Source organism: Peromyscus californicus, unplaced genomic scaffold (genome assembly GCF_007827085.1).
Source record: "Peromyscus californicus insignis strain IS unplaced genomic scaffold, ASM782708v3 Scaffold_20__1_contigs__length_68692818, whole genome shotgun sequence".
Taxonomy (NCBI): domain Eukaryota; kingdom Metazoa; phylum Chordata; class Mammalia; order Rodentia; family Cricetidae; genus Peromyscus; species Peromyscus californicus.
Genome location: NW_026294503.1, coordinates 20,712,521 through 20,739,111, shown reverse-complemented (window position 1 = coordinate 20,739,111; position 26,591 = coordinate 20,712,521). Strand labels below are relative to the sequence as shown.

Below are 26,591 nucleotides of genomic sequence, written 5' to 3'. Positions count from 1 at the left end.
ACATAGACACACAGGCCAGATGCCTTCTTAATAAAGTGGGGTGCACTTCTCATTTTAATTTCCCTCTAATGTTACTTCCCCAAGTTTTATCTCCTCATGTTCACCCCAGAAAAAGATTTACTGACATTTTCTGAAAAACTCCTTTTTACACAGAACTACCTGAAACACAGCTCATTCATGGGTCTGGAACTTCAATCTAGTTTCTACCAAACAGTTAACGGATGTCAAAAGAGAAAAAGTGACCCACAAGATTATCAAATGAACACTTTATTAGAGTCATAACACTTATAAAATAAATTTATCAGATTTTAAAGATCAACCAACACTTTCTCGTTTTTTTACAGCTAAGACATGTAAAGAGATTCTTCAACGCCATTGTCTTTGTTCAAGTGCTTGTCAGTCAGCTCACAAATCTAAAATGCAATCCATCTATAGATCTAAGTGTTCACAGTTAGTGAGCTTTGGGTTTGGGTCTTACTAATCTAGAAGCAATCCATTTACAAAGGTACCGATACATCTGAATGAATTCATTTAAGTTAATACCACACAAAGCATGGCCTGTTACACCTTGGGGAAAAAAATCTCAACTAAATTCTGGTGTACTACGTTTTAGTGATTCCAAGTACAACATATATTATATCTTTATGGCACATTTATGACTTTGTAATATATAATTCATAATACAGGTTTTTGGTGTCTGGTCTGGAGCTGGAAAAAACGAAGGAAGCAGGACATTATAGAAGAGGTAAGACTTGTAAGGTTGTGAGACTGATTCCTTCAAGCTACATACAGAAACATGTCTCTTCTTTAGCTGTATCACAAAGCGAGTCCCCAATATCTTCTTCTTCTAGGAGGGTATTAGATAAACAGCACTTGGCCACTGGTTATGCTATTGAGCATTGATTATGTTGTTCATTCACGTTTTTCTCTCTGTTCCATGGAATCCAATACTCCAACTGCATGGCACTCTTAGGTGATGTGTCAGCTAGAAAGCAATCCTCAAGCCTCCTTATCCAGAGGCAGCCCCACTAAAGCAACAGGCAAGTAGCTTGTACGAGAATATGGTGGGAACTGTGGCCTAGCTCTAATTTATTCTCTATTTAAGCCACTTGTGGTATGTTGCCAAGCCCATGATGTCAACAGGTGGATTAGGATTGTGTTCTGTACTATTAAGCCAGAGCTAGCTTTTGTGTTAAACTGACTTTGTTTGTCTGACATCAATGGAAATACAACATAGATATCTGGGCTATTATCAAAGCATGTAAGAATCTATAGCTTTATGTTATAGTTAACATTCTACTCAAATTTAACTCAGAAAATAATGCAAAAACAATCAGAAGTAAAAATTCAACTCTTCAGAGAGCTATTTGGTAAGGCTTTACATACATAAATATTTATATATTCATGCACAGGGCAAACATCCACATTCCATGGCATAAATAAACCAAAGTAAGACATCAGTGCGAGATACCAGTTCCAGTAGTGATTAATTGCCTCTGGGGATCTTGTCTTAAGCACTCTCATGTGAGATCTGGCTGAGCTCTTAGGAAATCATTAGTTTGGAGTTTATTTCATACCTTATTTTTTTCTACACCCAAGGCTCTGTTGGGGTTTGCTTGAGAAGCTATATGCCCTTCCAAAGGTAAGAATTGGACTGTTAACAAAAGGCAATGTGATTATTGCATAACAAAATAAAATATATTATGTGGCTTGTCTAATGAGGTTGATAAACTTTCATGATTAGTTCAATATACAGCAGTAGTTGACAGAATTGTGGTCTGTGGACCAAATCCAGTCTTGCTCCCTTTTTGTAAATAAAGCTTTATTAGGATATATACATACTCATTTATTTACATGCCGTCTATAGCTGCTTTTATGTTACTACAGGATAGAACAATTGCCACAGAAACCATATGCCCTACATATGTGCTACTGACCCTTTGTAAAAAAATGTGTATCATTCTCTGTTTTATATTAAAGATAGAATTGAATGAGAAGCTTGCTTGGGATATATTGTTTTAGTTATTTACTATTATTAAGGTTCTGGTGACTTAAGAAACAAAAGGAATACTATTGTTCTGTGAACAGTGTCTGTATATTTTAAGAATATGCAGGGGAAATGTATTTAAAAAAGAAAAGAAAGATGAAAATGAAAGAATACTTCTCTAATGTCAGAATAAAATTAAAGCCCTACCAACGTAATGAACCACAGCTTTCACTTAGGTTCTCCCTGTACAAAGCAAATGATGCTTGGAATGTTATATTGGGACAAATGGTACCCAAGTGATCAGACATACAAAGCAGACAAATGAAACTAGCACACAACTGTCAGTTTCCAAGGAGTGTTATGGTCGCCATCTTCGCAAAGCCAGACCCAAACTGCAACCATAACAAGCTGTCGTCATAAAGGTAAAAACCTAAGAAAAGAAAAAGAAAAAAAAACTGCTATCAGATTCACAATATGGACTTTTAGAAAATGTATCCCAAAGAGACCACTGAATGAACACTCACCAACTGACTTAAAGATGCTCCAATACAGAAGAATATTTCACACTGATCTATGTTTTGATGATTTTGTTTTATCCCCTCATAGAACTGAGCTTCCCTTTGTACCCTACAGCCCTTAATTTTCAAATCTGCAGTCAGCCTAACATCATTTGCTCACATATCAGGCTCACTTGATAAGTATTGTTGAAACCCCAGGCACTGTATTAAGAAACTTAGTCTGAGTTATCTAATCATCCAATAGTTTCACAGCTAAGAAGACAGTCACTAGCAAACCCCGGAGACACATTCAATCATTTCTGTGAGTTTTCGAACTCAGTATACAAAACCCACAGGAATGAATCAGGAGTCTGGCTCTTTGTCATGTGGGGGCCAGTCCTCGCACAGAAGCCCAAGCCCTGCTCTGAGCTGCTTCCTCGGTGTCACTGAGGGCTTCATTAACCCCAACTGTGCATACATCATTGCACTTAGTGTGGATAAGCAAATAGTCCACCTTGTTCTCACGTGACACTTAGAGGCTTGTGATGGAAAGGAGATTACAAGACAATCCATTTCAGAATGATAAAATGTCACTATCTCGGGTAGAGACTCTTTTTTTTTTTTTTTTTTTTTTTTTTTTTTTTTTTTGGTTTTTCGAGACAGGGTTTCTCTGTGTAGCTTTGCGCCTTTCCTGGAACTCACTTGGTAGTCCAGGCTGGCCTCGAACTCACAGAGATCCGCCTGGCTCTGCCTCCCGAGTGCTGGGATTAAAGGCGTGCGCCACCACCGCCCGGCTCGGGTAGAGACTCTTAACCAGAAAACTGCCACCTGAGAAAGGGGGGCAGATCCCGCCACAGGAATTTGTCACAGTTAATTAACCCTTCCCATTCTGCTTGTCTCTGTAATGGATTTCTAATGTAGACAATGTCCTCTGAGTGAGAATAATTGCTTTAGGAGAAGCAATTATCAGTGAGAAGGAAAGTCCCTCATTCTCAACTATACGGAGTGAAAAGGAAAAGCCAGAGTTTTAACCCAGTGTCACCCATGAATGACAGATCAAGTTTAGCTGCTGAGAACTCAGGAGCTAGAGTCCTGACTGGACCAGAGTGGGTGGATAAAATGGAATGTCACAAAAGACTGGAAGCATTGGTCCACACATGGAGGCGGCTGCACTCTAGCAGAGGGAGGAAGAGACAGGTCTCCAGAAGAGGCACGTCCAGAAAAGAACACTCCAGAGAACTCTAAAAGTTGGGCCCTTTAGGGGGTAAGGGCTAAAGAGGAAAAGACACTAGGTTCACTAATGCATTAAAACTATTAAATATCAATCAAGACATTTCATTTCAGAAAGCAATTTCATTTCGTGATAGTTTTAAAAATTATCAACGAAAAGAAAAAAACAGTATTTTTTTTGCATTATTCAATACAAAGTGTCGAGTTCACTACAGTGTATGAAGGAAAGAGGAAAAATGGTTTAAAGTCCCCATGGAAGGCTTCCTCCTGTATCCCATCTGTTATAATGGCTGGTGAATTTGTCTTCCCATTCACTGACACTGACCCCAAAAATAATAATTGAAACTTATTCATGTCAGCCCCACTCCCCAAAACTCCCTTCTACATGGCAGGCCCAAGGTAAATATGCAACCAATAAACCCAATTAAAAATGGGTACAAAGGAGAAAAGAGCAAGGCTAGAAACAGACCTCCCTTACTGGGTCTGAAAATTCAGAAAGGGAGAAGACATCAGTGAATTCTTACAAAGTCAAGTACTGTCGACTCATTATCATCTCAGAGAATGTCAACATCTTTGGGTTGCAGTTGAGTCACACCATACAATGCAGGGGATGACAGTACTTTGCACATAGGATCACTGGACAGATAAATAGCTATTACACGTTTAATTTTTTTGTTTGTTTTTCGAGGTAGGATTTCTCTGTGTAGCTTTGGTTGTCCCATAACTATCTCTGTAGACCAAGCTGGCCTCAAACTCACAGAGCTCCACCTGCCTCTGCCTCCTGAGTGCTGGGATGGAAGGTGTGCATCGGCACTGCCTGGCTTACATGTTTAATTCTAAAGGCCACTATTATAAGAGTACTGCTGCCCGAGGACTCTCCCGGATGCTTGGCCATGGAAGGACAGCGCTTTCCTCAGGGAGCACTTACTGTGGCGGCCACGTTGATGTTGTACTGGTTATCATCCAGGAGCGGATGCACAATCATGGTGGTGTTGCATTGCAGGTCGTGCAGGGAGGTGGCTGCAGCTTCCAGTAAGAAGGCTCCAAAGTAGAAGACAAACACTACAAAGTGGTAGACAAAATCCTGAAAGAGGCAAAAAAAAAAAAAAAAAAAAAAAAAAAAAAGGCATTTGTAGGTAAGAATTGTAAGATGTTTTCCTGTTTTTTATTTTCAATTGAAGTTTTAGGTAGGAAAGCTCAGAACGTGTAATCAAATTGTCTTAAGTAGATTCGTTGTTGATTTTGAGTGCTTTAGCAAATCCAGGCCATTAGAATCTAAATGAGCCCACCCCTAACTGTGGAGGGACGCCAACTGTTAGCTGCTGGGAGAGGGAGGGATAAGTTGAGCATGCACCAAAGGAAGACCACATGTTCAAAAACATTTGTGGGACACAAGCTGATCTTGAAGCATGTTTTAAAAAAGGAGCCCTCCAAAGGCTATGTAGAGAAACCCTGTCTCAAAAAACCAAAAATAAAAGGAGCTACAGAGTGGGTGCTTGGGTGACTATGACCAAAACATGCCATATGAGAAGCTGCAAACTCTCAAAGAACAAAAAATATCAGCTGGGGCTGGATAGATGGCTCAGAGGTTAAGAGCACTGACTGTTCTTTCAGAGGACCAGGGTTCAATTCCCAGCACCCACATGGCAGCTCACAACTGTCTGTAATGTCAGATTCAGGGGACCCGACACCCATGGCAAAAACACCAATGCACATAAAATAAACAAATTAAAAAAATATTGGCTGATCTATTTTATTTGGTTCAATAGCAAACTTTCTTGTATATTGAGTTTTATAATAAAATATATCACTTTAGATTAATATACAGAGATATCAATATTAATTAAAATAAGATAAAAGGTCTTTAAATTTAAAACTAAGGTAAACGCCATCTTTAAAGTTCAAGTAAAATTATATTTAAGTTATATCCTTTTAAGAATTTCATATAATTAATACATATTTTATTTTTAGTATTTTCTATTACAACTATAATTACATATTATCCTGTATTCTGCAAGATAGACTTAGTGATAGAATTCAATGGCATACAACCTTACATTTCATTAAAAACAAAGAAAATATAGTTCTGAAAAACAGTAATTGTTTAGGTTATTTTGTGCATTCCTGGGATTAATGTGAAGCATAATCTTTCATAATCCAGTTTCACTTGAATTGGTATATCATCCACATGCTATTTTGTATTTACAGCTGCCACATTGCAGTGACTTAGTCTGCATAACTTCTCATCCTTACAGTTATCAGTTATCATTTGTTATCTGCTTTACAAACAAAATTTTGTCTTTCTTTTCACACAAAGGTTAACTTTTGGGAGTAAGGTCAGCACCATGCTTCTCTGCTTCCAAAGTCAACTTTGTTTCATTAAAAAAGTTAAAATTATGAATAATCTTAACTGACAATTTGAAATTATCTATTTATTGTGTATATGTTTTTAAATATGCATACATTATGAAATAGCTAAGTTGAACTACTTAACAAATGTATTTTTTCACATACTCACCTTTTTAATGGTGAGAGCAATCAAAAGCTACTCATCAATTTTCCAGTACACATTGCCTTTAACTAGAGTCTATACTACAGAGCCTTTGGAGGTACACTTTCTTGCTGGGATACACTCTTTGGCAAATGCCTTTCCAACCCCCTCTCTCCAACAACCCTTATAACGACCACTTTGCTCTCTACTTCCGTGAGTTCATCTTTTTCACTTACACCTATAGATGAAATTATATTGTGTATGTCATTATATTGTGGTGTCCAGCTCATTCATATAACAAAACCTCCATGTCCACCTATCTGACTCTAAATACTTCTGACCATAAATAAAGGATTTTCTCCATTTCTAAAAAGCCAAATAGCATTGGGTATACACACTACATTCTACCCACTACAGACTGATGAAGATGAAAGCTGGTTCCATATGATGGCTAGTATAAATAATTCTGCAAAGAACATGTGGGCTCAGGCAGCTCTCTGAAACACTGATCTCATTATCTTTGGGTATACACATAGTGAGATTCATGGCTCATATGGTATTTTTATTGTTAAGTTTTAGAGGAGATTTCATACCATATTCCACAGTAATGGTACTAATTTATATTCCTACCAACAGTGTTTGAGAGATCTCTTCAAAGTCTACTTTCCCCCTCTCAAATAGTATTACTAACAAAATTACAAAAGGGAGTGTTGTACTGCCTCAGTAAATGACCATTCAATAGTGTTGTTCATAGAATTGTTCTTATTATGCCCACACTGTTCTTCTAGGTCAAATTTAACCAGGGTGAGACACGTAAGGTATAATGTAAAAATGCTTTTCTGAAACACCTGTCATTGCTAATTGAGCCACATAGTTACTGACCACATCTCTAAGCCATAACCAATGCTCAGATACATGGGGTCATGTGGTTACTCAATAAATGTTCACTGACAAAGATCAATATCCAAATTGGAACGTCAGTGTATTCATGAATTAAATGTATCTGATTGGGTTATTAATTATTAATAGCTGTAAAAATTGAGAAAGTCTATTGAGATTGATTAGCCACTCATTTCATTTACTAAAGATTCTCAGAAATGTTTTATTTTATCTTAAAAGGCCAAGCTAGGGGCTGGGAAGACAGCTCAGTCAGTAAAGTCCTTGCCACACAAACCTGAGAACTTGAATTCTAACCCTGACTCTCATGTTAAAAAGCCTGGAATGGTGGCATGCTGTTTTAATCTCACCAATGGGGAGGTGGACACAGACAGCAGATCCCTGGAGTTTGATGAACAGCTAGTCTAGATGAGTTCCAGATCCCAGTGAAGGATTCTGTCTCCAAAACACCCAAGGCCCTACAGACATGTGCAAAGACATGAACATGCATACATAGCTACACATACCCCTGGCACCTTTCACACAGAAAGGCAAGGATAAAGTTGAGTGCTAGGACTTACAATCGTTGGAAATTAATGCTTGTCTTTTGCACGACCCCATGCTCTCAGTTCCTGTGATTGGACTTTGGTTCTTAGGGGACTTTGTTTCTTGGGTTTCAATTGACTTGGGACATATTTATGTGTCTGAGCCAGAGACACATTCTTCTTGGGTGGTTCTCAGGGAGTCGCAGTACATTTGGACTGGGCCTAGTCACTGTGCCCAACACAGGATCTCAGTAGGCAGGCTGCGCTGTGGAGCTTCTCATGGACTTGGCCAACACCACAACACATATGAGACTTGGCTTATTTAGTTTACCTCCTTCTGCATTATCTAATACAGGTCTTTCTTCTTTCCTCCCCATAAAAGACACACACACACACACACACACACACACACACACACACACACACACACACCCACAATGAAAAACCCAAAAAATAAAACAAACAAACAAAACCAAAAAACCAGCAAAAAAGCCAACCAACCAACAACAACAAAATCTCCTTTTCTTGATCCTTCTTAGAGCCTGTTATTTGAGATTACTTCAGTTTTTTTGATGTTGCTACTTCTTGATCATTATGCACAGGCCAGTGCATCCTGACGACTAGAGAGCTACACGTTGACACTGGCCACCCTGGTTGTGTTATTCCAATTCCAATTATACATGGGAGCCACAGGAAAGGTCTTCCGCAGGCTCACTCATGGTTTGGAACACTTGCCCTGCACTGGAGGTTCTCAAATTCTGGAATGCAGCAGAACCATGTAAAGAACTTGCTCAAGCACAGACGAATAAGCTCCATCCCCCAGCTTTGGAGTCAGCAGTATGGGGAGGGTCGGCTGAGACTATTTCTGACAGGAGTCCATGCAATGCTGCTGCCTTGGTTGGGGACTACCTTTTAAACCACCATCCTTGACAGTGCTTCATCAAGGTAGGTCCAGTCCTGTTCTGAGTCCTCTTCACATGCTCTTTCTCCTAACACATCCTGCCAGCACTGACACACCCAGAGCTCTGCCTCTCCACATTTTTATCAGACAACTCCAACCTCAAACATTGCTTGGAATTTTTTTTCAACCCACACAACCATTTTCAAAATTCTAATCTTGAACCAGTGCTCCACTCTTTCGCTCATGACTGAACATTCACTGAATAGGAAGGAAGGAAGGAAGGAAAGAAGGAAGGAAGGAAGGAAGGAAGGAGGAAGGAAGGAAGGAGGATGAAAGAAAGAAAGGAAGAAAGGAAAGCGAGAGAAAGGCAGGGGATGGATGGAGGGAGAAAGGGAGGGAGGAAGGAGAGCAAAAGGAAGAAAGGGAGGAAGAAAGGAAGGGAGGGAGGAAGGGAGGAAGGAAGGAAGAAAAGAAGAAAGAAGGAGAGGAAAGAAAAGAAAACCATTGTACCACTGATGGGGAGACCTGGTTATATATGTGGTTATATATATGGTTTTATATATGGTTATAACCCTGGTTATACGGCAGCACAGAGAAGCGAAGACAGCCACTAAAGCTTGAGCTTTAGTACTGGTAGTGCACACTCTAACCAGCACCCAGAGGCTGAGCAAGGCGGATCACCAATTTGGGCTACAGTCTGCTCTCTCTATATGTAGTGAGACTGTCTCAAAGGAGGAAAAACAATCTGCGTCAAAGTGGCACGGAATATAGCTCAGGACATTTAAATTATTAAGTGATGCTCATAGCAGGAATCTGGTTAAATGTATGGCCACTAGACTCGTGGAAAGTAAAGGCAGACTTATTTAATTGGATGAGATTTAAAAGTCTATTTCTTCTAAGCAGTATTCTTCCTTAGCATATTTACTCTAAAAAGCAAGGGGCATAAATATAGTATTTCTTCCTTAAAGTTATACCAAAGTGGTGTTATTCTTACATATGGGGAAAGGAGAAAGCCACACCCCCATAGCTATTTCAAAATCAAAACCGACTTCCTATTGGGGCAGGTGGTACAGCCCTGTGATCCTAACCGCTTGGGAGGCAGAGGCAAAAGCGGGTTCAATGCTTGCCTGGGCAAGCAAGGCCCCGCCTCAGGAGGAGGAGTGAAAAAGGGCTGGAGATGTAACTTAGGGATGGAAAGTTTGCCTAGCATGCAGAAGGCCTGAGGGTCAATCTCCAGCACCACACAAATTCAACAAGGTTCTCGCCTTTCTTCAGATTATAATGGAGAAACAGTACTGTATTCAACATTTTCATCATATCAATTATACCCCATGTAGGAAGCCTGTGAAAAAATTTCAAACGTATCTTGTACTATGAATGTGGATTTGATCACAATTAATAAAAACTAGAAAAAGTGCTGGGGAAATGGCTTAGGAGTTTGAAGAGCTTGCTGGGTAAGCAAAAGAACAAGTGTTTGGGTTCCCAAGATCCTACTTAAATGCCAGTTGGGTGTGGTGGCCCCACCCATAATCCCAGTTCCAGAAGGTGGATGTCTAGGGATTCGTAGAGCAAGCTGGCACCCAGACCTGCCTTTCAGTCAGTGAGCCCTGGTATGAATGAGACCCTGCCTCAAAGAATAATGTGGAAGAGTTATCGAGGATGATTCCTGGCATCAACCTTGGGTTCACAGGCATAGGCACATATATGCATGTGGACCCACACGTGTCCATACATCCATACCGTGTGCACATACAATGAATATGGAAAAAATGAAAAAAAAACTGTCAACACTAGTATTCTACAACAAATACTTGTAGAGAGTATATTATTTCTAAAATATACTCCTATTTCTCTCAATCGGAGCACAGGGGTAGCATTAAATTATTCACAGGGGAAAAATTAGTCTTTTTTTTTCTTTTAGCAGTTAATGTCTAACAATTCCAGAATGCAACAATTAGAACTTGTACCAATCTGAGGATAACTCCATGATGTGCATGACTCAAAAACTATCCTGGCCTGGGAGTGCCCAGGGAGCCTTACAACCCACGTCAAGCTAGGTACACGATCAGAACATGGATCCACATGAAGAAAGCCTTATAAAACAAGGAAAGGAAATCGGGCGGTGGTGGTGCATGCCTTTAATCCCAGCACTCGGGAGGCAGAGCCAGGCGGATCTCTGTGAGTTCGAGGCCAGCCTGGTCTCCAAAGCGAGTTCCAGGAAAGGCGCAAAGCTACACAGAGAAACCCTGTCTCGAAAAACCAAAAAAAAAAAAAAAAAAAAAAAAAAAGGAAATCTATTCTAAACCTAAACAGCATTTACTAAACTCTATGACGGCAGGAAGGAGCTGGCTCTTGGGAGGTCTGCCCACCATGTAATGAACCTGTGCCATGGCAACCACAATATCACATGCTGTGTACAGCTATTCCATGGTAGACAACATTAACTTGAAACTATGACATCTGAAATGTTCCAAATGTTGAAAGATTTTGAGTAGTAAATTTTGTGCAAATATTTCAAATATTAAAACATCTACAAATTTGAGACACTTTTGTTTCTAAGCACTTCCTCAGCCTGTGCCTATTTCTTTTCCTTAACTGACAAATGGACAAATGACACAGGATGATCTTCCCAGATAATCTATGGGACAAATCATGAAAGGTCTCTTTTTTTTTTTTTTTTTTTTTGGAGACAGGGTCTTACTTTGTTAGCCCAAAGTGGCCTTGGACTTGAGTCCTTCCTGCCTCATGCTACGGAGTGCTGAGTTACGGATTCGCACCCTTAGGCCCTGCCTTCCAACAGTCACTTTGATATAGTGGTACAAAGAAAAGAACGAGAACACTTATGGCTTATTGTTTGATCATCACACATAATGCTACAAGCAGCGGGGTGGGGGGAGATGCAAAGTTGGGAAAACCAATAAGGTCATTTTAGTACCAAAAACACGATTCACTACAAGCAGGGGTTGGGGGAGCGTGGGATACAGTATAGAATCTGTCTCACAAGACCAGGAATGACATCCAAAAAGTATTTAAGCATTTAAAACGTACATATATCAATCAATTAGAAAGAATACTGGATGCTGCAGGATTGAACACTTCAGTTGTTAGGCAATCAATTGGGAGATTCAGGAGTCCTAGCAGAAGGGTTTGGAGGTGTGTGATACAGCTCTTCGCAAGAGCCAGCAACATGGGCTGTGACTATAAAGAATCCTGAAGTACCAGTATGGGCAGAGTGGGACAAACTCACCTCAGAACATCTTTGAGTCTGATATTTAAAGACCTGCTTTCCTTTGATAACTTTGGGGATCAACTGATTCCTTGGGCAGACCTTCTTATGAGAAAGCCAGGCATTCAGAAAGAGGAGATGAATATTCTAATTGGGGACCTTGGATCTTTATCACATGGTGGAGTAACAAATATTGAAATTAGGGAAAATGCAGGAAGACACTATCTCTGCAACCTCCTAGAACCAGAACATCAAAGTTCTGAATTACAAGCCTCAGTGTCTTGAAGGAATTAGAAAGATGGTTGCTTGGTGATTATAACCCAGACACAAAGCTAGGCATGATGAAACTCATTGTCCCCATTATTCTTTAACGGCATCTGGTCAGGCACTTATTATTACCGCTGTAAACATTTGTAATTATAGCTCTCCTTATGCTTTGTGAATAAAACATTTCCCTTTAACGTTTGTCCTAAAGTTGCTATTTACTCAAGAGGAATATATAAAGATCAAATGACAGTCTACTTAAGTTTCAAAACACCCAAGTATAATTCAGAACCTGAAGGGGGTTCCTTATGAGCGTCGATACAGCCCTGTCCACCATAGATTGTAATCATCCCCACTGGCCTTTTCTAATTTGTCCCAGATAATGAAGGATGACCACTGGCTTTGAAGTGAGTCTCTATACAACACATGGGAAAATATGGTCAGTCAGTCGCAGTGAATGGTATCTTATTGTAAACATCAAGTTTAATACTGTGTTGTCAATTTACCTTCAAGACTCACTGTTTTAATTCATTTTGGAGAAGAACTGATTATCAAAATTCTCTTTCAAAACATTAGGAAAACAATATGGAGCTATACTTGTTTTCTGAAAAACTTGGACAGTCCTCCTTCATCTACGTTTGTACATTTCCTAGTCCACCCTCCTGTGTCTGCCCTGTGTCTGTTAGTCCCTAGTCTGCCCTCTGTGTCTGTCAGTCCCTACTCTGCCCTTCTGTGTCTGTCAGTCCCTGTGTGTGAATTCAATCAATCACGCATTGAAAATATTCAGGAAAAAATGTGTCTGTACTAAACATGTACATATGTTCTTCTCTTGTCTTCACTTTTCCAAACAATACAGTACAAAAACTATGTGCAGAGACTGGAGAGATGGCTCAGTGGTTAAGAGCACTTGTTGCTCTGGCAGAGGACCTGGGTTCGATTCCCAGCACCTACATCATGGTTCTTAACCATCTTCTGACCTCTAGGAACACCAGGAATGCACACAGTAGTACACAGACACACAATGCAGTTAAGACACTCACACATAAAATAAGATGGATAAGTCTTTAAAAAAAAACCAGACTATGAGCACAGCATTTACATTGTTTTATGTGTTCTAAGTAACCTGAAAATGACTTAAACTGTATAGTACAATGCATGTAGGTAATATGGAAATTAAATCTGCATATTTAATTAAATATATCTACTTACATATATTCAAACATATACGACTTGAGAATCTATAGATGCTAGTACTCCAGGTTTGAGGGTATGTCCTGCAATCAATGCCCCTATTACTAAGGTATGACTAAACCCATTTAACCATCAGAAGAAGAAATGAATGGAAATTTTTAAGACACCAGTGAGTCAGTTCCAAAGACATCTGTTCTATTGTTCAATTATAATGCAACTCATTTGTTGCATGATATGAAATCCTTTTTCAATAAAAATGATCTAAATCACAAAAGTAATAGTGTGATTTTCAGATCTATCAATGTGGAAATTTTACAAACTGAGGTTCCATCGTCCTCCAAAACCACACCTGGGCACCACAGTGAGCCTCTCATGCTGCCCTATTTTCTCTTTTTTGTAGCAACAAAAAGAACAGAGACTCGGGTATTTCTGAACACAATGTGATATTTGCAAGTTTCTTACATTTCCTTGCAATGGACTTACAATAAAAAATCTCTTACCAGGAAGTTCCAGTTGGCATCAATCTGAGTCACCATACCAGAGAGGAACAAGCCCAGGAAGAGAAGGGAGAAGAAGAAAGCTGTCACAGACACAAACATGACCCATCCTTGGAGCAGAGGTAGAGGAACATTGGAGGAAGCCACCAAAATCCAGACAAGGCCCCCAAGCACCTGAAAGAAAAACAATAACAACACAGGGTAGCAGCTTTGCTTTAGAGCACTTTCGTGCCACTGAGTTAAACACATTTGCATCAACTTGCTCTCCCACTTCTCACCCTAGGCCCCTGTACTCATCCCTGCTACCCCATTTATCATTGTTTCCATATTATTACACAAGATGTGTTCTTCCCGCTCAAGACCAGCTCTACCAAGAGCTTGGGTCAACTCTGTACCTGGATTTTCATGTTGGATTCTCTTCCTCATCCAAGTCTTATCTAGTCATCTATATACACCTGCAGGGTTCCTCAGCCATATGTACACACCTGCAGGGTTCCCAAGCCATCCGCACACAATACAGGGTTTTCCAGGCATCTGCACACACCTGCAGGGTTCCTCAGCTATCTTCACACACCTGCAGCATTCTCCAGCCACATACATCCAGCTGCAGGATTTCCCGGCCATTCTCATACACCTGCAGTATCCTCCAGCTATCCTCACATACCTGCAGTATCCTCCAGCCATCCTCACACACCTGCAGTATCCTCCAGCCATCCTCACACACCTGCAGTATCCTCCAGCCATCCTTACACACCTGCAGTATCCTCCAGCCATCCTCATACACCTGCAGCATCCTCCAGCCATCCTCATTCACCTGCAGCATCCTCCAGCCATCCTCACTCACCTGCAGCATCCTCCAGCCATCCTCACATACCTGCAGTATCCTCCAGCCATCCTCACACACCTGCAGCATCCTCCAGCTATCCTCACACACCTGCAGTATCCTCCAGCCATCCTCACTCACCTGCAGCATCCTCCAGCCATCCTCATACACCTGCAGTATCCTCCAGCCATCCTCACACACCTGCAGTATCCTCCAGCCATCCTCACTCACCTGCAGTATCCTCCAGCCATCCTCACACACCTGCGGTATACTCCAGCCATCCTCACACACCTGCAGTATCCTCCAGCCATCCTCACACACCTGCGGTATACTCCAGCCATCCTCACACACCTGCAGTATCCTCCAGCCATCCTCACTCACCTGCAGCATCCTCCAGCCATCCTCATACACCTGCAGTATCCTCCAGCCATCCTCACACACCTGCGGTATACTCCAGCTATCCTCACACACCTGCAGTATCCTCCAGCCATCCTCACACCTGCAGCATCCTCCAGCCATCCTCACACACCTGCAGCATCCTCCAGCCATCCTCACACACCTGCAGCATCCTCCAGCCATCTTCATACACCTGCAGTATCCTCCAGCCATCCTCATACACCTGCGGTATTCTCCAGCCATCCTCACACACCTGCAGTATCCTCCAGCCATCCTCACTCACCTGCAGTATACTCCAGCCATCCTCATACACCTGCAGTATTCTCCAGCCATCCTCACACACCTGCAGTATCCTCCAGCCATCCTCACACACCTGCGGTATACTCCAGCCATCCTCATACACCTGCAGTATTCTCCAGCCATCCTCACACACCTGCAGTATCCTCCAGACATCCTCACACACCTGCAGTATCCTCCAGCCATCCTCATACACCTGCAGTATTCTCCAGCCATCCTCACACACCTGCAGCATCCTCCAGCCATCCTTACACACCTGCAGCATCCTCCAGCCATCCTCACACACCTGCAGCATCCTCCAGCCATCTTCACACACCTGCGGTATACTCCAGCCATCCTTACACACCTGCAGTATCCTCCAGCCATCCTCACACACCTGCGGTATCCTCCAGCCATCCTCACACACCTGCAGCATCCTCCAGCCATCCTCACACACCTGCGGTATACTCCAGCCATCCTCACACACCTGCAGTATCCTCCAGCCATCCTCACTCACCTGCAGCATCCTCCAGCCATCCTCATACACCTGCAGTATCCTCCAGCCATCCTCACACACCTGCGGTATACTCCAGCTATCCTCACACACCTGCAGTATCCTCCAGCCATCCTCACACCTGCAGCATCCTCCAGCCATCCTCACACACCTGCAGCATCCTCCAGCCATCCTCACACACCTGCAGCATCCTCCAGCCATCTTCATACACCTGCAGTATCCTCCAGCCATCCTCATACACCTGCGGTATTCTCCAGCCATCCTCACACACCTGCAGTATCCTCCAGCCATCCTTACACACCTGCAGTATCCTCCAGCCATCCTCACACACCTGCAGCATCCTCCAGTCATCCTCATACACCTGCAGTATCCTCCAGCCATCCTCACACACCTGCAGCATCCTCCAGACATCCTCACACACCTGCAGTATCCTCCAGCCATCCTCACACACCTGCAGTATCCTCCAGCCATCCTTACACACCTGCAGTATCCTCCAGCCATCCTCACACACCTGCGGTATAATCCAGCCATCCTCACACACCTGCAGCATCCTCCAGCCATCCTCACTCACCTGCAGCATCCTCCAGCTATCCTCATACACCTGCAGTATCCTCCAGCCATCCTCACACACCTGCAGTATTCTCCAGCCATCCTCACTCACCTGCAGCATCCTCCAGCCATCCTTATATACCTGCAGTATTCTTCACCCACACATACATATCTGCCATGTTCTCCAGACATTTACTCACACCCGCGGTATCCTCCAGCCATTAACATATACCCTCCAGTAATCCTGCTGCCTCTTTAACTACCACCCTGTTGATGGGTTTTCATTCCAGTCAACATCATACACACTGCCTGGTCTTCATTTCCTCTCTTTCTGCTCTCATTGCTTGCTAGGGAGTTTCTGAGAGAAGAACAGCTGTAACACTCTAATTCCCCATGTACGGTGCACATTGTTCTGTCTTCACCACAGTCTACTTGTACTTTGGACATCAGTTCCTACCCATACAAGCATAGCTTCAACTACCGTTCAAGAGAGTAAGCAATATCAAGGCACCAGCATTTATGATGTACCATGCTCTGGAAATCAAATTTGTACCTTAGATTCATGTCATAGTCGATAACTATCCACGCACTGTGCTAGGTGCTATGAATAGAATCAAGCTGCACTGGCCTCTGTCATCACGAAACCCAGTCTATTATAGGAGACGGACAGCTAAGCAAGTGATGAAAATACTGCTAAACCAATTCCAGAGCTGGGGGTGAAACTGGGTTCTATATTCCCACAAAGTAAACATTCCAGATATAGATCTGAAGTCAGGAAACTTATCCCAGAAGTCATAAGCCCCAGGACTGGGCTGGGATGATTTAGAAAAAAATCTAAGCAGGAGATGACTCTGTAGTGATCAGGTAGGAGACAGGATAGCACCTAGCACAGGTAAAGAACACAGATCAGCAGGATGTGAGCACCTGAGCCAAGTGGTAATAGGTTTGAGGATCTTGAAGACAGTCAAGGAGATTCAGTTCATGCAACCGCAGTGGTGGCCATGCTCAACTTGAACAGAAAGTAGCAACTTCAAGATCTACACTTAGAAGTTTTTCTGGCTAGAATGTGAGAATGGACTGGAGAGGGAAGGATGCCAGGACTCAAGGCTACAGCACAGCATCATGACGGTATGGGGAACAAAGAGAGGTAACGGGTCAGATAGAAATTCATAAGTAGATGATGACTGTACTTGATCGCCCAGGACATGTCAGGTAAGGGGAGTAAGGGCAATCCCCTGATTTCTGGCACAGGGAACTAGGATGGCATGAGAACGCAAGCACAGGAGGAGAAACAGGGGCAAAGGTAAACAGTTTTCTCCATCTTACCATGAAAGCAAGAAAAGTAGCATGGCCTTTGCAGGACACAGTAGTAGCCTTTCGTGATCTGACCAGTCCATTTTATCCTTTCCTTATGCCACCAAGCCCTTCACATTTTTTTTTATTATGGAAAAAAAATCCACAGCTCAAAAACAAAGCTCTTTCACGTCTGAGTGGCTGGCATTACTGGCCCAGGACGTCACTGGAGTATGCTTGAGTCATTAACTCATATCTAATCTTGAACCTAAAAAAAACCATCTCTGCCAAGTTCTACCCACTCTCAGCTACCCTCTCGCGACACCCTCCCCAGGAGGGATTTGTTATGTATTGGACACACAGGGGAACTGAATACCTTGGCTTTGCTCTGTCTTCACTAACACACCTTCTTGGCAGTATACTACTTATATTTCTGCAGTCAAGTCATTTATTAATTCCATGGTTATGCTTTCCTATCAGTTAGAGACTATGCTAGATTTGGCATCACAAAAACTTTGCTCACATCCTTGCCTCAAAGATGCCTCAGGCAGGTAGGAGCACCCCCACCCCCTGCCCAACACAGGATGTTCTCAGTATTTGTTTAGTGAACAAACAGAGTAGTGCTTATATGAGAGCTGTTTGAGCTCCAAACCTGAAAGGCCAACAGGCATCGACATGTGGCTTCATATATACTTAGGTAATATCCAAGTTGAACAAATCACAAAAGATAAAAAAAACAGTCAAGTTTTAAGACAAAGGGCTCAGCCATATATATATATATATATATATATATATATATATATATTGGTTTTTCGAGACAGGGTTTCTCTGTGTAGCTTTGCGCCTCTCCTGGAACTCACTTGGTAGACCAGGCTGGCCTCAAACTCACAGAGATCCTCCTGGCTCTGCCTCCCGAGTACTGGGATTAAAGGCGTGCGCCACCACCGCCCGGCTCAGCCATATATTTTGATGGACTTAGAAAAAACACTCTGTAAACATAATACATTACTGCTTGTGTAATGATAGTTCAAGTATTCACTTAATAAACTTAATAGTTGTGGTATTATATCTCAATTCCTGTTGGTTTCAAATAAAAAATTAACAACCCCCAATGTTTTATACAATAAATTTAAGTAATGAATATTAATGCGTGTTAATTTAAAACTGCTGCTTTATCAGTGATCATGAGAGAATAAATTTGTTCCTCATATTATCTCCTCTCTTATATCATTTAATGCATATTTGAAGGCAGTAAGAATGTCTCTAATACATCAATCTTTTCTTGCTTGCTTGGGTCTTCTTTCTAGTAGCCTTTTCTTATTCGCTACCTACAAATAACTTATATTACCTTAAATACAGCTTATGAATTGTAAATCATTACTAATCAATTAATTCAAGCATCATTTATTGAGCAACTCTGTGCAAGGGTAATGAAAAATAAAGAACACTTGGTCATCATTCATTAGAACAGGCAAATTGAACAGACAAGCACAGTCATATTACTCAGGCATTGTGGTAAGTTCACATCTCTAAATAATCCTTTGGAATAAAAGTAGGATTTAATAAACCCGAATTCAGAAAGACGGGCCCTGAACCTACTGCTAGACAACGAGCAAGAACATTCAAGAAGAAAAGCAAACAGGTGAGATCCCAGCTTTCAGAGCTCTCACTAAAGGAGAAATACACACCATTAAATCTGATTCGGGAACAGATTGTGGCAAGTGCTATAAAAAGAGCTGAGCACAGTGAGTTCCGTGGGGTGGGAGAGGGGAACAGTAATGTAACAGGAGGGATCCCGAAAGGTGGGCAGCAAGGCAGATTTGAAGTCAGGCTTAGGCAGGGCAGCTAACATGTACAAGAAAGAGTACGGGTTAACCGCTCTGTCAAACTCAAAATTATAGCCTTTCCCGCACCTGGAGCTTGGAAAAGGAAACTCGGTACTTAGAGAAGAAGTGATCTGATTGGCCTCATCTGTGGTGTGTGGGTGGCATGGCAACGGGAGGGAGAGGAGGGAATGAGTGCTGGTTCTTTCTTTCTCAATTAACCCCACCCACACACCAACCCTAGGCATCATGTGTTTGTTCTGCTCATGGGCTAGCTTTGAATGACAGTGGATGAGTGAAATTCAGCTCCCATTTAAGTGAATGAGCGGATGGCACAATTAAACTCATGTTAGATAGCCATTTTCCCCACTTCAAGAGTATCACTGATTGGCACCTACAAAGCCCTGGGTTCGACACCCCCCCCCCCCCCCACTTCTCACATATACAAAAAGAATAGCTTGCTGCTGTAGGGTTCACTCTGGCTTTGACTTAAGCATCTCTTCCCTTCTTCACCGTTTCCTTTCGATGAAAGTTACCTTTCCTTCTAAGTGTCTTAACCTGGCTTCAACATTCATAAAAGGGCTTCAGGTGAGACTGCCTGCGCTTGGAATACTGGATTCCAATTCTGGGCTTCAGTAAGCTTGGAACATTTCCCAAATAAGTGATAATCACCAGTGCCCTTGTTTAGTGGAGAGAGTCATTCATGCTCTTAGGAGTGAGCAGCGGACCACTGAAACAGTTAAAATCTGAGGGAGACGAACTGATAAAGTATCCTGGCAACAACAAGTGTGCATACTGCAAAGAAAGGTATTAAAAATGCCACGGTGCACCCACATTCTCATCTTGGATCTGAGTCCACATTCTGACCTCATGTCTACCTCTGTCCGCTGGGGCTCCCTGGTGTTCTGAAAAGCATGATAATTATGTGTAAAATGTGCTTCCACTTAAAATTTCTGTAAGGAACTACATCAGGGCTCACAGATTTCAAGCCTCAAACTCTAACAAAAGGCTTCTCCACACCCAGGTAACATAAAGCAGAAAACCTTCTAGAAGCATTCATCAGCTTCCTTGTAGTTGGCTGTCCTCATCTTCTTGGCCCAACTTTATAGGTACCTGGCACAGGTGCTCAATTACGTTCTGAGGTGAAGTTACTAATTTGTTACTTGTTATGCTTTGAATGTGCAATGTTCTGCAGGCTGTCTTGGGTGGATGTGGAATCTTTTAGAGGTGGAGCCTAGCTGGAAGAAGTGGGTCACTACAGGTCATGCTATGAGGGTCATACCCTAGTCCCCTTTCTGACTTGTGCTCTCTTTCTATTACCTGGTTAGAAGAGATATGAGGAACCCCTGTTATACACGTCCATGGCCGTGAACTCCACTATGCTTTCCCTGGCATGATGAACTGTACCCTCTCAAACTGTGCCAAAGTAAATTCTCCCTCCTTTAAGTTTCATTAGTGAGGTATTCTATTATCACTGCTATGGGAAAAGAAATTAATACACTACTCATTTCTAAAACAGCAGACATTTCGGTGGTTGAAAATGTTTGTCTATTACAGTTGGTCTATGTAAACTAGAAGGTTATGGCTTGACTAGAGCCCTCCTCCCATAAGAAAACCAAGGGGGTGGATATTCAGCTACAGATCACAGCACCCTGAAGCCTCACAGTTGAAGTTGAAGCATGTTTTCCCTAGAAACCATCAGCTGGTAAAACACACACAGCCCCACAAGAAAACATGGTCCTGGCAAGGACACAACATTTGTGATTCTGGCAGTGTGGATTACAGACATCTCAGCCCATCTCCTATTTGGATGGTTCTCCTACACTCCCAACGAAGTCATTTTAACAAATATCTCTTTTCTTTTCAAAAGACACTGATTTCCTGATGAGCTTTTTTTTAAGCACATGCTCTGACATTTTAACTAATAACTTTCCAACCTACTTGATAGCTCCATTTTTGCATACATACTATTGTCTTAAGTAAATGGGCTAATTTCTATGACAACTGACTTTCACCAATACTGGGAAGGAGAAAAGAGAAGAAGACACCAATCTTTTTTCTTTTAATTTTTTTTTATTTATTGTACATACCAACCACAGATCCCCCTCTCATCCCTCCTCCTGCTCCTTCCCCCCTCCTGCCTCTGTCCCCCACCCCTCCTTCCCTCCTCCTCTCCTCCAACAGGGTAAGTTCTCCCATGGGCAGACAGCTAAGCCTGGTACATTCAGTTGAGGCAGGACCAAGGCCCTCCCCACTTTATCAGAGGAGAACATCAATCTTAAGAGACAAATTACCAGACATAATATCTCTCAGAGAAAACTACTTAATTATTTAGAATTTTCTGTGTTGTCCGATTATTAACATAACTGGCCATGCCATCTCTCTTCTGTAGGAAGACTGAACCAACAAGCTTGGGGGTGGGAAATAACAGTCTCCAAGTGTGACTTACAGAGCTTGAATATGAAGTCAAAGGCAATACAATAACAGAAATATTAGCTAACATTTATTGGGTTTTTATGGCCAAGTCTTTTCTAAGAATTTTATTTTTATCAACTTAATCCTCACAAAGCCTGAGAGATATTATGAGCCCTCTCTTACAGGGAAGTTAGTTGAGGGGCAGAACTCTTAGTAACTTTGCCAAAGTCACACAGTTAACAAATGTTAGACGTGGGATTTGGACTTGGCACTGGGTTCCAGAGCATATGCTTTTTCTGTAGCTGGAAGTTTCTCCAGTCCCACCCAAGCAACGATGCAGAAAAACTTCGGGTGACTGTCCAGGCAGCCAGCTGTCTCTATCATTTCTAGAATTATGGAAGTTGCTTGCAATGTACTTCCTGTTTACTCAGGTAATATTACATCCTTCTGGGGTCTTTGATGGAGTTGAAGACTAGATAGTTATAATTTTCCTTAGTCATGATAAAAGATAAATTAGATATAAAACTTTAGACTCACAAAAAGAGGATAGATTATAGAATATTTTCTAATTTTGCCAAATATAGACTAGCTATTATAATGGTAATTCTTGCTTGATAACTGTTCTATTATATGTAATTTTAATGTGTTAAAGTTAAAACCTTTCTTTTTTATTAGACAGAAAAAGGGAAGTGCTGTGGGATGTCTTTCTGTATGCTGTGAATATGTGTTGCTCTGATTGGTTGATAAATAAAGCTGCATTGGTCTATGGCAGGGTAGGATGGAGCCAGGCGTGAAAATCCAGGAGAGATAGTGGAAGGAGAAAGGAGAGTAAGGGGAGATACCAAACCACCATCCAAGGAACAACATGTAACGGGACGCAGGTAACACCATGGAACACGTGGCGATTATTGATTAATAGAAATGGGTTAATTTAAGATGAAGGCACTAGGTAGCAAAAAGCCCGCATAGGCCATACAGTTGGTAATTAATATAAGCCTCTGAATGATTATTTTATAAATAGCTGTGGGAACTCAGGGCTGGGCAAGATCGGAGAAACTTCCAGCTGCTTTTCTACCTCTTTAAAGTGTGTAGTGTTCATTCTAGACTTAGATTTCTATCAGCTTTCCAAATGACTGCCTCAAGTCATGGAAAACTGGCCAAATGGTAACATAGTGAAGTTTCATCCAGAACTTCTGAACCCCTCACCTACTTGTTAAATGCTTCTGTTTTGGGGGTGCTTATTTACTGGGTACCTGTTCAACATTATAGTTATAAAAGATGTTTAATATACCCAGAATTTATCACCTACATATGAGAGAATCTATAATTAATTCCATGTTACATACAATTTATATTCTGAAAGGTTTTTTTTGTTTAGTTTTTTAAAACTAGAAACATACTTATGTTAAGAGATACAATCTTTGGCTGGTAGACACCTTGACAAGACAGACCATAAAATGCAAGTTCATTTATAATGTAGCTGTGCCAGGTGGTAGTCATACTAGAGATTCTAGGTCCTACCCACCTCAAACTTCCTTTTTTCTGGAAATGCTTCTTTTCCAATCCCTTTTCTCTGCACTCCAGCCTATCATCTCATCCTCTACACACGAAGAACTAGGCTCACTTGTCCATACATCTGCCTAGCATACAACAAAGTGCTGTACAGCTGACCTATGGCAGCACATCTTCCAGAATTCTCTGGCTGGAATCCATCCTCGGTGTTCCTGTGGTTACTGATGCATATATCCTTTTGACCATTTACAACACCTAGATTGAAATCATAGATTCGCATGCCTATCACTCACTGGGCTGTGAAGTCAGAAATGGTGACATTTCCTTAAATGTTTCTGAACACTGGGAACCCAGGGGTGTACTTTCTACATAAGGTGTTCAGATGTGTCCTGCTACAAAGCAACAGAAACCAATCAGTGAGCAATGAATGGCTCGAAAGAAAGTGCTAGAAGTGTAACTTCACATCCCAGGGATGCATGGCTGTCTGAAGTCCAGACCATTTCCTGGTACGTGACGGATGTCAAAAACAGGTAAGGAGACTACCAAGTAGAAGCATGTCCTCCCCAATTTTCTGGTGACTGTAGCAATGAGCACCACCTACTACTATAAGATCTTTGGATGCTGGGGGAGAAGGTAATGGAAAAGCAGTCATCTCTTGCAAACATACCTCACCAGCACCAATTTTCACTCTTCTTTTTCCCCATTTGCCCACACACCCTATTAGTACTGAAACAGTACTTTTGACCAGGCTAGCCTCTGGGCACCTGCCATCTTGCTCACTAACTGTGCTGACATCCATCCAGATTGTTTCTAGATTAAGCCAGGTACAGGCTACAGGCTATAGATCACACTAATCTAGAAGTTCAAGCAAGTAAGATTTGTTTTGTTTGAATTAGGGAAGAATGAATTCTGGGAAGCAACAGTAGAAAAGGCTATGTAGACTTTGTCTATGAACACAGTCTGTTAATTGCAAAATAAATTTGACTTTCTACTTTGCATTTGACTTCCATTTGTCAGTGCTACAAAATTATACCTTCACCTCATCTGACTCAAACTTCTTTGTCAGTTTTCTAAATAGCTAATGCAAACCCTAAAATAGAAAGCAAATAGTGTAGAAGAGAAACGAAGTTCTGGCCTCTTTGCATTTGTATTTATCAATCCCCTTGGTTTCTGAAATGTCCTTTCCATGTATGTAAGTGACTCCCTATCATGTAGATTAAAAATGCCTATATGCCAATGTCCTGGCAAGAACTGGACAGACCACTACCTCCTTCCTTTCTTTTGACTGTCTTCCTTCTGAATGTCCTCAAACACAAGTCAAGAATGCCAGACAGGGTTGCTATGAAAGGAGCCAATCCTCTTCTATAAAACAAGCTCATGAGGAATTCAGGTCACACTGTGTAACTGGGAAAAATATTAGCATTTGCAGTGGTGAAGAGCATCTCTGCTCCCAAACTGCTTCTCTCCACTTGCCAGTTCTTCTAGAACATTCTTACACACCGTTAGTATTATAAGCCAATAGCATAGCATTTGCTGACTTCTGCATGTGTGTCCTCCAGAGTACACTGGCCTGATACCAGTTCTTCATCACTGTAGGCCCTTTTAATTCAGTCCCACGCCAGCAGATACGTCAAGTCCACAGCTCTTACTGCCAGGCACATTTTTATACAGCAGCATAAACCAAATCTCTTCCCCTTGACCTTTCCCTTTACAGCTCGAGGTCAATCCTTTCAGAACGTTGGTTCAAAGTCTTTACATTTATTTCATATTTCCTACAGGGCTGTGAGTCAGGGAACATGAATGCTGAACAGTGAACTCTGGCAGGGGCACTGGCTTACATTCCCCTACAGGAAGTTAAAGGCTCTTTTCCTGTGATTAGAGATTGTTAACCCATAGGCACAGAGGGAGAAAAAAAAGTCTTTTGTACAGGCGTACAGGATAAAAACCCATCTAGAGAGGCAAACACATAGGCTGCTAGGCCTTCTCAGTCTATTTCAAACTGTCTCTTTGCAATCAAAATCTATTTTCTGGCCAAGGAAAGAGAGTGCTATATACCAGAACATTTACATGTTAGTCATACTATATTCAAAGACATTGGTTGAAAATAACTGGAAATGACTTCCAGAGTCCCCTGCATGACTGCACTTGCCCCCACCCCCTCCCCTCCTTCCATTAGCCTTGTGCTCCTCTCAGACACATCTTACACTTCAGCCTCGTCTAGTATCACTTGAGAGAGCATCCAAGTTCGTGTATCAGTCGATCGGCGAAGCCTCGGGTTTTTCTCCTTTATTTTCTCTAGCCTTCTTTTCCTTGCTTTTATTTCTGGGTCTCACCACATCTTATCTAAACTCTAGTAATAGTAAGACCCCCTGACACACACACACACACACACACACACACACACACACACACACACACACACACACACACTGATCTCCTGGCCTTCTAACTTTAATCTCTGTGTTTTACAAACCAATTTCAGGAAAGATGTCTAAGACACAAGTCTGACCACCTCTAATGCTGTCCTCGGCAGTGCTCCATGGCGAACATATTCACAGCCTGACCTACTTGTCAGCCAACCACAGCTTCAATTTTGCCAGCGGCATCTTCCTCTTTTTCCCATCTTCTCATCAGTCATGCCAAAATGCTAACAATTGCTAGAGATTTTATGGTATGGACTGATTTCTTTCTTCTTCCTTTTCTAAATCTCTGAGGTTTGTATATGTTCTCTTTTCTACCTGGAATTTTGTCTCATTTACCATTTTAGGCGAACCTCAAATGTTACTACCCCATTAAAGCTCCCTGTCCTAGCTCACTAGGAGCCAAATGTTCTCTTTCTGATAGTATTTTCAGAAGCTGACCTTAGCATTTCACAAAGCTGTAAGTGCTTTTTGACTTTTATATCCTGCAACACTTTTTTTTTTGAGACAAGGTCTACTTAAGTATTCCCTGGCTGTCCTGGAACTCACTGCATAAACCAACCAGCTTCAGATTCACAGAGATCCACCTGCCTCTGCTTTCTGAGTGTAGAAATGAAAGGCATGCAGCCACATGCCTGGCCTACACAACTGCTTTTAAAGGCAAACACTACATATTAGTTATCAGATTCCCAGGGCATAAAGAGAAGGCTCAATAAACAGTATGTTTCTTAATATGTTATTATGTTAAATAAAGGGAAATGATTCTGGCACTGGAACACTACAGTTAGTTGGAAAATGTGTTCTAGAATTCTTCTCATAAAGAGAAATCTAAACAACTAATTTGAAGGTGTTTTCTTAAACATTG

General features: G+C 41.7%; 1 protein-coding gene across 1 annotated transcript in view; it reads right to left on the bottom strand.

Moving 5' to 3' along the window:
• Positions 1-251: 251 nt before the first annotated feature.
• Mal2 (mal, T cell differentiation protein 2) overlaps positions 252-26,591 on the bottom strand; it is a 31,972-nt gene continuing 5,632 nt past the window's right edge. Inside the window, exons 2-4 of the mRNA XM_052747813.1 lie at positions 13,709-13,879; positions 4,643-4,798; positions 252-2,417 (exon numbers count right to left, since the gene is read on the bottom strand). Of these exons, the coding sequence (XP_052603773.1) occupies positions 2,346-2,417; positions 4,643-4,798; positions 13,709-13,879 (399 nt within the window). The 3' untranslated portion in view covers positions 252-2,345. The remainder of the gene's footprint in view (positions 2,418-4,642; positions 4,799-13,708; positions 13,880-26,591) is intronic.